Genomic DNA, 12,359 nt, shown 5'->3' with positions numbered 1-12,359 from the left:
TAAAAATTAGTAGGGGATTTTATCTTGACTAATCTTATGAATCTCTAAAACGAAGATTTTTAGTAATTGTTGCGACTATATTTACATAATCTTAAGACAAATATAATATTCACTATAACTCACATATTGTGACAAATATAGTGTCATTAATTGCATTTTTTGAATCTCTAATTTGATCATTTTGAATACTATTTGTGACAGTTTTAAGTTAATTCTCAGATAATTATATTTGTTACAAAAACATATTTTTGACATGATGAAAATAATTTTCGTTGGTAGAACCTTTTAAGACAGTTTTTCCACGACTACCATGTAATGATATATTTTTTGTCATAAAAAATATAAAGTGACTAATTTATTATTTTTAGTGACTAATTTTTTGTAATAAAATATCATTTTTCTTGTAGTGAAGGCTTAGAGAAATTTGAATGATAAAAACTTAGTCTTGTTTTGAAAGTTATCAAAAAATGGTATACAGACTACTAAGTTTGCAAATGATACATATAAGAGCTTCTATAAAAATATATATTCTTTTTATTGGGTTAAATTGATAATTTAATTTTTTTCTTTTTATTAATGTAAAAAAAACTTTATTATTAGAAGGTAATAGTACAAAAATAAGTTAAGTAAAAAAAATAACGATAAAAATACGTTTTGAGATATTTTTAAAAAATATAAAAATTAAAGGAGTTGTTAGCTTAAAAAAAAAAAAGAAATAAATCGACTTTTACCCCCATCTAACTCAATAATCTAATACCAGCATCCATGGCCAATTGCAATCCAAAACGACAAGCTACCGCTTCAGCATATTCTACGTTCTCTGGAAACTCAAAGCAATCAATAGCTGTGTTAGAACCATATAACCATGACAATGGCAACTGAACCCGCCAACTGCCCACTATTCCCCGTGGAAGCATCAACATTCAGCTGCCTGCCAAAAATGTAAAACAGTTCTCGGTACAGATTCCAAGTCAGCCACCTTCCGTGCTTGCACCTCTCGGAACGTTGTAAAAGTAAATTGCCCTGAGTTTTAAAATTAATCATATATATTTAACAAATATTACTATTACGTTCATTCAGATGACTAAAATAGATCTATTAATTGTTGACGTTTATATAAATATTTATATATACTATTTTTTATTGTGCATATAATAATATAAAAATGAAAAAAATATTATACTTTAGGACTGATTAGCAAGTTGTCTAAAGTTGTTCCTTTTCTATTATGGTCATCGAGAGGTTGGACAAGCACGAATAAATTGCAATTTGCAAATTGAAAGTAACGTTGCATGAACTTCATTTGTTTCTAGATATTTTTAAACTAAAAAAAAAAAAAGAAGAAAAATTCACCCCTACCGAAATATAAAACTCAAGAAGAAAAGCAATTACATCAACTAATTAAATATATCTTGCACCCACGAAAAAAGAAAAAGAAAAATTAATAATCATAACATAATAATTTTAAACCAATCCTCAGTTGCAAACGAGAAAAAGAAAAAAATTAGGAAAAAAAAAACATAGTTTCTAAAATTTACATTTAAATTTATAATACCATTTAAAAACTTAAAATTTATTCCCAATAATTTTAATTTTCGAACGATATACATACATACATACATATACACACATATATAAATGTGTGTGTGTGTGTGATTTTTTGTTTAAAAATTAAAAGCTTATAGAATAGTAAGTTTAAAAAAGATGAATTTTAATTTAACTAACAATGTACAAATATCTAATTAGAGTTAAAAAATTTAGATTTATCATTTAATCCCAACGTCCATGGACCATTCTATATTTCCATAAGAGTATTTTGATAACGGTCACAGAATACACATTAAAATCATATAAGAGTACCTTTAATTGACAAAATAATGAAAAAAAATAGTGTTAATATGGTAACACCAGTTACAACGACTACAATGGTAAATGTCATAAAATAATGTTATATATTTTAATTTTTTTTATTTTTAATAAATTATTTTAAATAATACGACATTCATCATTTAGTTAACAAAATAATACAATTTATTTATTTAAATTTTGTAAAAAAATTATCAAAATTGTATGTTATCTAAAATAAGAAATTTAGATTATCATTCAATAGATAGCTCATCATATAGCTGGCCGGGAGTGCGCTGTGTCCCCAACCTTTTCAAGTGTCTCTTTCTTTTCACGATCTCACAAATCAACCTCGGAAGCATCAATTTGCACCCAAGTTCAAAGGTTTTAGCCTTGTCTTCCATCCAAAATTTGTCTCATTTTCTAGGGTTAGGGTTTTCTTTCAGTTACAAAAGCCATGAGTGATTGGCAGCCTCTTCTGCAATCAATACTCATAGGCTTACTCTTCTCTTATCTTGTGGCTAAGTTAATCTCTGTGGTCCTTTCTTTCAAAGAAGAGAATCTCTCTATCACTCGCAGTAACAATAACAACTACAATGAACCAAAGCGGACTAAAGACGACGTCGTCGTCGCCGCCCCGAATCCGCGCGGGCCGGAGGCGGATTCGGGTCGGCCTCACGATACGGAGTCGATGATCGCGGAGCAAGGAAGCGTGAGGAACGAAGAGAGCTTGCCTTGCAGTGATGTTGACAGCGATGGTGACGATGATTGGGAGGGTGTCGAGTCTACGGAACTGGATGAGATGTTCAGTGCGGCCACCGCATTTGTGGCGGCCAGTGCTGCTGCCTCGTCGCAGAAGGTGTCCAATGATGTGCAGTTGCAGCTCTATGCGTTGTACAAGATTGCCACTGAAGGTCCCTGTAGTGCTCCCCAGCCTTCTGCGTTGAAAATGACCGCTCGGGCCAAGTGGTATCCTTCTTTTATTTGTTTAATTATTTTTCTTTTTTACAAAGATAATTCCTCAATTAATGACAATTGGGGGATTTTTTTTTCTTTCACTGTAGTGGCGTAGTGTATATGTTTTCACTGTGTTTCTAATTTGGGTCCGTTTTTATTTGCGGTGCTTCTGCTTAACCTGAAAGCACAACAGTTGAAGTGTTTTGGTAAATACTCATTTTTACTTGTTACGTCATGTTTACTGGGACACCCACTTACTTATAATAGACAGCTAGTGACTCCATTTCACAGTAGCACCTCATTTTCAAAGATACCCGTAGTCGTTGAGCTTACTTTTGTGATTGTTCTTGACAAGTTTATGCTCTCTTTTATTGTGGAGCCTATTGAATTTTCTGTTATCTATTTGAAAGTTGCTTTAATGGTAGAAGTAGTTGAAACTTATGGAAGTGACTTGGGAAGAATGCATTGGAGTTAAAGAACATTCTTATCGTTCAGCTAGGAACTTTAAGTGGCCAGATTGTATGTTTGCCTTAGTTGTTTCTGCATCTCTTGTCATTTTCTTAAGAATTATATCTAACCGTTTGCATTCATTATTAAAACAAAAAAATGGTAATTTAGAGTTCCTTGCTGAATTGTATGTGTTATATGACGACACATGCACATATTGTTCATGGGAAAGACAGATAGTCACAAGAGCGGCAGAACTTGATTTCATGAGTACGAATTTAGGGGTATGTGCTATGTGTCTGCTTTGAAGATCTTGTGGTTGAATGGTAAAGTATCTTTTTCTTTGTTGTTCTCTAGGCAAGCATGGCAGAAATTGGGTGCCATGCCTCCAGAAGAAGCAATGCAGAAATACATTGATATTGTTACAGAGCTGTATCCTACTTGGGCTGCTGGTTCATCTTTGGTGAGGTTTTAATCTTTTCATTTTACCATTGAGTTCTTTATTTTGCACTGCAACACATCTGCTTACTTATATTTTTTTTCGTTTTAATAAATTCCTTATTTTTTTTGTTTTAATAAATTCCTTTTTCTTTAACTGTGAATCTTAGAAGAGCAAACGTGGACAAGAAGATGCGGCAAGCACAGATTCCAAAGCACCAATGGGTCCTGTTTTCAGCTCTTTTGCGTATGAGGAGGAATCTGGAAATGATTTGTAAGGTTTTAATGTTAAATTCAACATTATTTTTTTCGAGAGAGTATATATATGGTCCTTTCTAGTTTCACTCTGGGCCTGCTTCTTTTTTCCGTAGGATTTCTGTTGGTGTTGGAATTGAAAGTCTTATCTCAACTGCAATTTTATAACTTTTCTTTTCTGCAGTTTTATGAAATTCGATGTCTCCTTCCCTCCTTTTTATGCTTGAATTGAACGATGAGCTGCCCATTCTTATTAAATTGAAGTGAAATTGCTAGATATTTGACTTAATTACTAAAGTACATGGTGACATAGATTTGGATTGGTCATGTCCTTTCTATGGACATAATATCTGGAGCAATATGTATGTTGTGAGTATCTGCATGAAGATTAAAAAATTGCTCTTTTCCTTTTCTTTTTTTAATTCCCTGAGAAGTTCAGTTAAACTTGCAATTTTGCTTTTAATTTCATTTCTGATACTTATGGCAATCGTGGTTTTTTATTTGGTTCCAGATGCTCTAATTATCTTCTTCCCATAAGTTCAATGCAAGCCTCCAATTGTGCAGCTTCTACTTTTCTATTAAGCCATTTAATTGTCATTTTCTGTTAGAATGCAAGGTTACTTGTATGAAATAGTTGTTACTTGGTCAATGTTTGCAATCTACCTTTTTCTTTCCACCTGTTTGATGTATAAGTGAACCTGTGGTTTTAGATGCCAGGCCACTTTATTTGGCATAGAGAATGTCTTTTTCTTCTACGCGCTGTGGTCTAAGTGAATCCATGGGGTGAGGAGGGCAGAGATTAGCCAGTCTATGTATGTCTTTATAGAGAGAGAAACAGAGAGTTCTGGTTATAAGGGAAAATGAAGAATCCTTGGAAATGCTAATTCCATACTTATTAAATAAGTTTAACAGTACTGTGAATTGCGTTAATATTATGGATTCCAGTTGTTTAATAACTCATTAATGTTGTTTAAATTTCTTTTCTCTTGACTGGAAACACTAAAATTAATGTCAATGCTAATGCTGCTTTCTTTTCCAGGAAAATGGATGCTATCCATGCCTTTGCTAGAGAAGGAGACATGGATAATCTGCTTAAATGTATTGAAAATGGTGTTTCTGTTAATTTGAGAGGTACTTAGTAATTTTCTCTTCTTTTTACATTTTCTGAATGGCAATGATGATGCTGATGTTGACAATGGTGATGATCTTTTAACATAACTCATGGAGATGCTGAGCAGATAATGCTGTTTAGGAAAAAGCAGCCCATCTGAGCTTTTTATTCACCTATTGAGTGAGCCAAGCACAAGCATAGTGTCTGAAATAGATTTTTTTCTGCCGACTTTTTGTTTATTCAAGCATCTCATGATTTATATTCCACATCAAATAGTTAATCTTTGAAATTGTAGATAGTGAGGGTCGTGCTCCATTGCATTGGGCTGTAGATCGTGGACACCTGAACATCTCTGAACTACTTGTTAGCAAGAATGCTGATGTAAACGCCAAGGTTTGTTGGTTTTTTTTTTTATATTTTTCTTAGATTTTTTTTTAAGAAAAAAACCATATTTTAGTGGTAAATGATCCTAAATATGAATCTAAATGTATATTTTCCTGTATCATTACATTTTTATTATTTGTTTTGGGCATTTATGAAGATCAGAGAATATGCACTCCTCCTGGCTTTCTGTAAGGGAAAGCTTATCGTCCCACTTTGGAATTTAACATAATGTTTATTTTATGACTTCTGAGACATTTAATTTGGTTGGTTAGAAGTTATATGATTGATATTTTCTTTCTTTAGTTTTCTATTGATCAGGTGATGATGAATGAAATAGATTAAATTGATGTTAATGCATGTTGATAAAACAGATTGTGCTAAATCTTTGGGTATGAAGATTCCTTAGATGTGGCCCTCTATTTGCCCGGCCTTAACCTTGTCCCGTAGTAGAATTACTATTTCTTAAAATAGTGGGTTAGGCTTTTCGGCAAGTTTTCAGATGCATAATTGGATTCCTAAATGATTTGATTGTCTTTCAACTATTATAATTGTTATAAAATTGACATTTTTGTTTTGGGAGAGTAAATGACACTCTTGTGTTTTTCGAATGCTAGGACAATGAAGGACAAACTCCATTGCATTATGCTGTTGTATGTGATAGGGAAGCCATTGCTCAGTTTCTTGTGAAGCAAAATGCAGATATAGGCATGAAGGATAATGATGGCAATTCTCCTTGTCATGTCTGTGAGTCGGACTGGCCATGGATGCTACATGCTGCTAAAGGGACTGACTGATGGTTTGTTACATTGGCTTAAGTATTTCTTGACAAATTCTGTGTGGTTGTACATGGCAGTATATAACCCTTTAACCTCTTCTAATCGTAATGTTATATTATTAATATAGGGTAATATTTTCTCTGCCCTGGTCCCCTGCTTTAGTTATTTCTTTTCCTCTGTTTGTTACAGTGAGAACACGCGGAATCAAAATTTATGGTGAAATGGCATATGTATGATTTTATCATTGCTTAATCAGATTCAGAGCTATTGATCACCATTTTGATGATGCCATATTGTGTCATTTTATCAATGATAGCAGCACTCATTGATTCATCAGAAGGGAAACCCGAGGACTGTGATTATATATGTGTGTGTGTACATACATATACATACATTTTCTATTTTGATGTGATTAATAATTATTCAATTAAGTAATTTAATCCCTTTACAAAGCATAGATGTTGTTCAATAACAAATGTGTAAATTCGTGTTAAGTGGGTAAACAGATGATGTTTGTGGTAATCCAGTTAAAATAGGCCATGTTATATTGAATAGCTCAATTACTAAACGGGTTAGCAGTTAGTAGAATATAGCAGGTAATTATGTGTTTTCTTACCTATTTATTAAACCGATTATAGGTCTTGTTTCATATTGAGGTTGTTTGATATTGAGGTGTTATGACTTAGAAACTAAATCTACGGCTATCATCAGTTGTCCAATAACAATATTGGGACCCTTATAATTCATGCTTTGCCTTTAAGTAATTCATGTTTAACCTTAACGTGCAATAGACATAGCTGATAGGTGATAGCCCTCAAAAATAAAATAAAATAAAATAAAAAGAGGGCAATCTTAAAGGAAGGTTGCCATTTATTAATGTGGCAAACACCAAGACCAAGCACTAAAGAAAGCAAACGCATGTACTGGGTACTTCATATGTGCCCCTAGCTTGTAACTGTCAATAACCGTTTTCCTCTCTATCCATATTATTCTGATTGATTGAGACCTAAGAGAAGGAAAATCAACTACTACTTCTTGATCGTTTTCTCATCCTCAACCTTTGTAATACTTGAAAATGTCGAAGGCGGTGGCTTACGCTCTTCTAACCACCGCCTTCGTTCTCTTCTTCGTTTTCTCCCCGATTCAGCCGCACGATCACAATGATCGTCTTGCTTTTATCGGTCGTCGCTTCGGATATCGATATTCGGTGCCAACTTTTGACCCTTTAGTGCTAAAAATGAACAGGGTAACCGAAGAAAAGAAATCAGGAAGCATTAAGACTCGTACTAATGCCAACGATTTGGAAAACGATTCTTATGACAACGAGGATTTTGAAGATGAGTATGATTTTTTCAGTGAAAACGGGAGATTAAATATAACCTCGAGGTTGATTTATTTGTTCCCGTTGATAGACAATGAACCAAAAGACGGAGTTTTGAGTTTGAATGAACTTGACAACTGGAATGTAGAACTAGCCGTCGATCGTTTGAGCTATACAACTCAGAAACAGATTGAATTAAGTGACAGGGATGGTGATGGAGAAATCTCTTTTTATGAGTATCTGCCTCAGTTTTCTAAACAAGATATTGGTAGGATACGTACGTAATTTTAGTTTTATTTTCTTTGCTAATTATTATTAACCTGTAGAACAATACGTATCATCATTAATTTTTTGTACGTATGATTTTAATTTATTTTCTAAATAAGTTTATATTTTATGAGAATGTGAAATAAGAAATAGAGAAAAATGGAATGGTTCACGGTCAAGCTGGGTGGTGGAAAGAGCAATTTGACAATGCAGATGTTGATAGCAATGGAGCTCTCAACTTCGATGAATTTTACAAGTAAATTATTATTATCATTATTATTATTATTACTACTAATTATTTTGTAATTTACTCTATTTTTTCAACTTTCTTTCAGTTTCTTGCACCCAGAAGATAGCAACAATACCGCAATTCAGAGATGGCTTTTGAGAGAAAAACTTGAGTAAGTTTTATATATGAATTTTTTTTTCTGTTTATATATATATATATATATATAAGCAGGAAAGTACAGGACAAGTTTAAATTAATTTTTTTAATTCATGTCTTTTCGAAGATTTGAATTTGAGTGATCAACTAAATAAAATTTTTGAAAATCACTTGGTTTGGGACAGCACAAATCCTAGTGTTTCTCTAATGTTTTTAAGCTCTGAAGCTCTGGGTTCCGGGAAAAAAAAATCTCTTGTATATACTTGTAAATGACTCTACATAAACGCATGAACAGGCGTATGGACGATGACAATGATGGGAAACTAAACTTAGATGAATTTCTAGAGAATACCTATCGTACCTACAAAAGTTATGCTGAATTTGAAGATGATGGTGATGGAACCGATTTTCCCTCAGCTGAAGAGACATTTGTTGAGCTTGACACAAACAAAGACAAGTAATTAATTTCCCTTTTAACCTTTATGCCTAATTCCCTTTGAAAATTTATTTTATATATAATTGTACATTGCACATAAAGGATCTATTTCCAAACTAGCTAGTTGTATATGCTCTAGTTTTCTTTATTCCATATATGACATTGGATGATTAGATGGCTTCCTCGCTGGCTGCATTAATTTCTCAAATTTTAATGTTAAAAATGACTGCAGATTGTTGGAAATTGAAGAATTGAAACCAATATTCAGTTATCTACACCCAGGAGAAATATCTTATGCCAAATATTATTCAAGGCATCTGATTCATGAGGTAATTAGTAACTCTTCCATTTTTCAAAAAGAATTTTTGAAACTAGTGATAACTTATTAAGTATGCAGCTAAAAATGATTCTCTCTTTCTTTCTTTCTTTTATAAAAATTCAGGCTGATGATAACAGAGATGGTAATTTAACACTTGATGAGATGCTCAATCACGAATATATATTCTACAACACAGTCTATAATGATGTAGATGATGATGATTATGATTTTCGCGATGAACTATGACCATATTGTTCGATTGATTTTATATATACGCACGTAGTCAAAGGAGTTTTGATTTCTCTCGCGCTTGTTCATTATGTGTAGATTATCAGAAGATACACATGTAATTAATGCAGGGTTTGGTTCTAAAGAGCAGCTGTACGTATTACTATTGATATATTTACAAAGGTTGAGATAGAAAATTAATTTGTAATCTAAAAAATGTGGCATTCACGTGATTCTCTTACAATTCATCATGTGAAAATGAGAAGCTTTGTAGTAGATAGTTGACAGAAAAGCAATATGTGTAGTAATACTACATTATATGTCATTCTTATTTTCTAAATTAGCTTGTGCTATTTAATGTGCATTTGTTAATTAATGATTGGAATGAGCTATAATTGGAATGAAGAATGAGAATTATAATAAATTGTTTACTTTAAATGTAAGAATCTAAATCGGAATGAGAAATATTATCATTAATTGTTTATTTTATCTTGAAATCGAGATGAATTCTTACAAATTATGAAAATTCCTTTAGTTAATTGTGGTTGATATTCATTATAATAATCGTAATTATTGTTGTTGTTGTTATTATTAATAACAATAATTACATGAATAAAAATAATAACAATAATATAATAACATTCTAATTGAGGATAGAAGAGGAATTATGAAATTTGGGTGGGGTAAAATAAGAAGTTTAAGGAATGGAAACTTGATTCTCAACTCTCTTTGATAATCGCATTCCCATTCTTTAATCCCAAAAATAAGTAAACTCCATATATTTCATTTACATTCTCACTTTTATTTTAACAAGTAAATAATATTAATTAGGCACTATACCTCTCTTCTATAGGCACTAGGGTTTCACCAAAATAACGAGTCTTAAAAAACTTGGATTCTTTTTAAATAAGAGTTTCTTTCCTCTTATAATTCACATGAATCTGAATAGGATTAAATCTGATCTTCTTACTTTACTTGACTCCTAAGAACTATCTAGAGCATTTAATGACTTCCTTTTTTAACCAACTTCTTGCTCTAAATAGATCTCGTGCGCGAATTATAGAATTCTACTATTAATTGAATTGCTAAAATAGACATCTAATTAAATTAGGAAACAAATATTCATAATAAATTAGAATCTCACTAAATTAAGAAATTAATAAATTAATCCATATTACAAGATATGCAATAAATAAACTTCCTATTTAACTAGACTTGCCATAAAATGCCAACTCTATAAATAATGGACTTATTTACCAATGAGAAGAAGGCTACCTTAACGGGTAGAGTGAAAGCTTCTAACTATAAATTAAAAAAAAAAAAATGAATGAAAGGCTTTGCAAGCACAAAAAAAAAAAAAAAAAAGTCTATCAATTGCAATGGTCAAAAATTGGAGATCAAGATGATAATATTAGTTTGACCAACGCTATATTTTATATTTAAGACTTTGACTATGAAAATTGATGAATTTTTGGGAAAAGGGTTTAGATTGAGTTGTTTGCACACACAAAAGCTTAAATTTCTCTAATCTTTACTTAATTGAGGCAATTAGAGTCTTGATTATATGAATTAATGCTTGTTGTGAAAAATTCTCAAACATTTTTTTTGTTCAATTTTATTATTAATGCATTTTTTTTAAAACAAAAAAAAAAAATTCATGTTGCATGTGCATTCTCATTTTCTTACATAATGATATGTTTTTAAGTCTTAAGAGTCACATATTTTTTTTAACCAAAACTCAAAATTTTTTTTAAAGTGCATTGACAAGCTTTTCCCGTCATAACTGAGTATATTGCGATCTTTTGGTCATAACTTTGTCTACAGAACTCCAAATTTGATTCTGTAAAATCCTGTGAAAAGCTCATTCAATAAGTTTTCCAAAGGTATATAGATCACATTCTGATTATGTGTCATTCATTCCCAGTTTAATTTTGAAGTTCTCTATTCTGCACTGTATGTCTGTTTCGTAAAGTATCCTGCATGGGATTTCGTTTTGATATTTTCCTCTTTTGTTTCTGACTTGTTTGAATCGGTTTATGTTTAGTTACTGATCTGGAACGAAATCTATGATGATTCGTGCATTAAATTGGAATACAATCCGCTTTATTAATGTTTTTCTTATGTTAGTTGGATTTCCAAACCTTACTTGAACAAGTCAAGTTCTTCTATATAAGGCAGCCCTTAGATCCTTGTTCTGCATTCAAATTTGTGGCTTCTTTCTCCCTTCTTTCGGCTGGTCTAGATTTTGTTCGTTCTTCTTGTTTAAATTTTTTTTTCCTTGTTCTTAATATTCCTCTTCCATGGCTTCTAAGCTTAACATTGGTGAGAACTCCCATGCTAACTCTAATCCCAAGCGTCGTCCCACTCTTACACCCTACCTTTGTTCTGGTTGTGGACGACCTCATGAGATTCATATACTTGATGATGATGAGGATTTTGGTCCCAAATTTAGACAAATACCTCTTGAAGAATCCATGCATTGAAGTGACAGCGACTCCATGGAAAGTGATCATAGTGAAGATAGTTTTCACTTTGGCCCTTCCTCCTTTGACCCTAGGATCATCACCAATGCCGCCATTGTTCATGATGCCATTACCGACCACTAGCCGCCGCCACACGCACCCTCAAACGCCGTCACCAGTGGAGCTCCTCCTAGTTCTCTTCGTGATCTTCCTACTTTTGTTGCAGCCTCTGTTCGCTCTTCTTCTCCATTTGCCTCTTTTGCTCCTAATCTTGCCCATCTTGAGGCCACCATTTTGAAACAAGGGCAAGATATTGCTAATCTTTCTACTCGTTTGGCCACATTGCATGCAAAACTACTTCCCTTTTGTAATCTTTTGGCAAAAGAGGGGGAGTAATTTGTTTCAAGTCTTCAATTGCTCAATGCAATGAGTTAGGGGGAGTAGTATTTTCCATTCTAGGGAGAGATTTTATTCAAACGAGTAGAAAGATTAGGAATATCTTGCCCTTGTTTCAAAATGGTGGCCTCAAGATGGGCAAGATTAGGAGAAAAGAGGCAGATGGAGGAGAAGAACGAATAGAGGCTGCAATAAAAGTAGGAAGATCACGAAGAGTACTAGGAGGAGCTCCACTAGTGATGGCTCGTGAGGGCGCGTGTGGCGGCGGCTGGTGGTCGGTAATGGCAGCATGAACAATGGCGGCATTGGTGGTGATCCTAGGGTCAAAGGAG

At 32.8% G+C, this 12,359-nt stretch overlaps 2 protein-coding genes across 4 annotated transcripts; both read left to right on the top strand.

Annotated features, from left to right (window-relative positions):
* The first annotated feature begins 2,106 nt into the window (after positions 1-2,106).
* Positions 2,107-6,468, top strand: LOC102610660 (acyl-CoA-binding domain-containing protein 1-like). 3 transcript variants are annotated; one of them, XM_006491925.4, is made up of 6 exons: positions 2,108-2,814; positions 3,607-3,712; positions 3,861-3,961; positions 4,982-5,073; positions 5,349-5,446; positions 6,052-6,468. In XM_006491925.4, the coding sequence occupies exons 1-6, from the start codon at positions 2,303-2,305 to the stop codon at positions 6,229-6,231; spliced, it is 1,089 nt and encodes a 362-aa protein (XP_006491988.2). In that variant the 5' UTR covers positions 2,108-2,302; the 3' UTR covers positions 6,232-6,468. The 3 variants fall into 3 exon arrangements, with proteins under 3 accessions (XP_024948650.2, XP_006491988.2, XP_006491987.2); XM_006491924.4 differs by having other exon boundaries at positions 2,110-2,814; positions 3,858-3,961; XM_025092882.2 differs by lacking the exons at positions 5,349-5,446; positions 6,052-6,468 and adding an exon at positions 5,181-5,330 and having other exon boundaries at positions 2,107-2,814; positions 3,858-3,961.
* A 135-nt stretch (positions 6,469-6,603) lies between these two features.
* On the top strand, positions 6,604-9,455 carry LOC102620049 (uncharacterized). Its single transcript, XM_052438176.1, has 6 exons — positions 6,604-7,802; positions 7,955-8,057; positions 8,137-8,202; positions 8,482-8,643; positions 8,855-8,951; positions 9,065-9,455. Exons 1-6 carry the CDS (start codon positions 7,289-7,291, stop codon positions 9,185-9,187), a joined length of 1,065 nt encoding a protein of 354 aa, XP_052294136.1. The 5' UTR covers positions 6,604-7,288; the 3' UTR covers positions 9,188-9,455.
* The last annotated feature ends 2,904 nt before the right edge of the window (positions 9,456-12,359 follow it).

This window comes from Citrus sinensis, chromosome 3 (assembly GCF_022201045.2).
Source record: "Citrus sinensis cultivar Valencia sweet orange chromosome 3, DVS_A1.0, whole genome shotgun sequence".
Lineage (NCBI taxonomy): Eukaryota > Viridiplantae > Streptophyta > Magnoliopsida > Sapindales > Rutaceae > Citrus > Citrus sinensis.
Note: the sequence above shows the minus strand (reverse complement) of the source record. Positions and strands in the feature narration are given on the sequence as shown.

Excerpts from the sequence above, each read along its gene's own strand:
- LOC102610660 (XM_006491924.4), top strand. The coding sequence starts at position 2,303 with ATGAGTGATTGGCAGCCTCTTCTGCAATCAATACTCATAGGCTTACTC. Across the intron at positions 3,962-4,981 it reads GAGGAATCTGGAAATGATTT|GAAAATGGATGCTATCCATG; the intron begins GTAAGGTTTTAA and ends TTTCTTTTCCAG. Across the intron at positions 5,447-6,051 it reads ATGCTGATGTAAACGCCAAG|GACAATGAAGGACAAACTCC; the intron begins GTTTGTTGGTTT and ends TTCGAATGCTAG.
- LOC102620049 (XM_052438176.1), top strand. The coding sequence starts at position 7,289 with ATGTCGAAGGCGGTGGCTTACGCTCTTCTAACCACCGCCTTCGTTCTC. Across the intron at positions 8,058-8,136 it reads AACTTCGATGAATTTTACAA|TTTCTTGCACCCAGAAGATA; the intron begins GTAAATTATTAT and ends ACTTTCTTTCAG. Across the intron at positions 8,644-8,854 it reads CTTGACACAAACAAAGACAA|ATTGTTGGAAATTGAAGAAT; the intron begins GTAATTAATTTC and ends AAATGACTGCAG.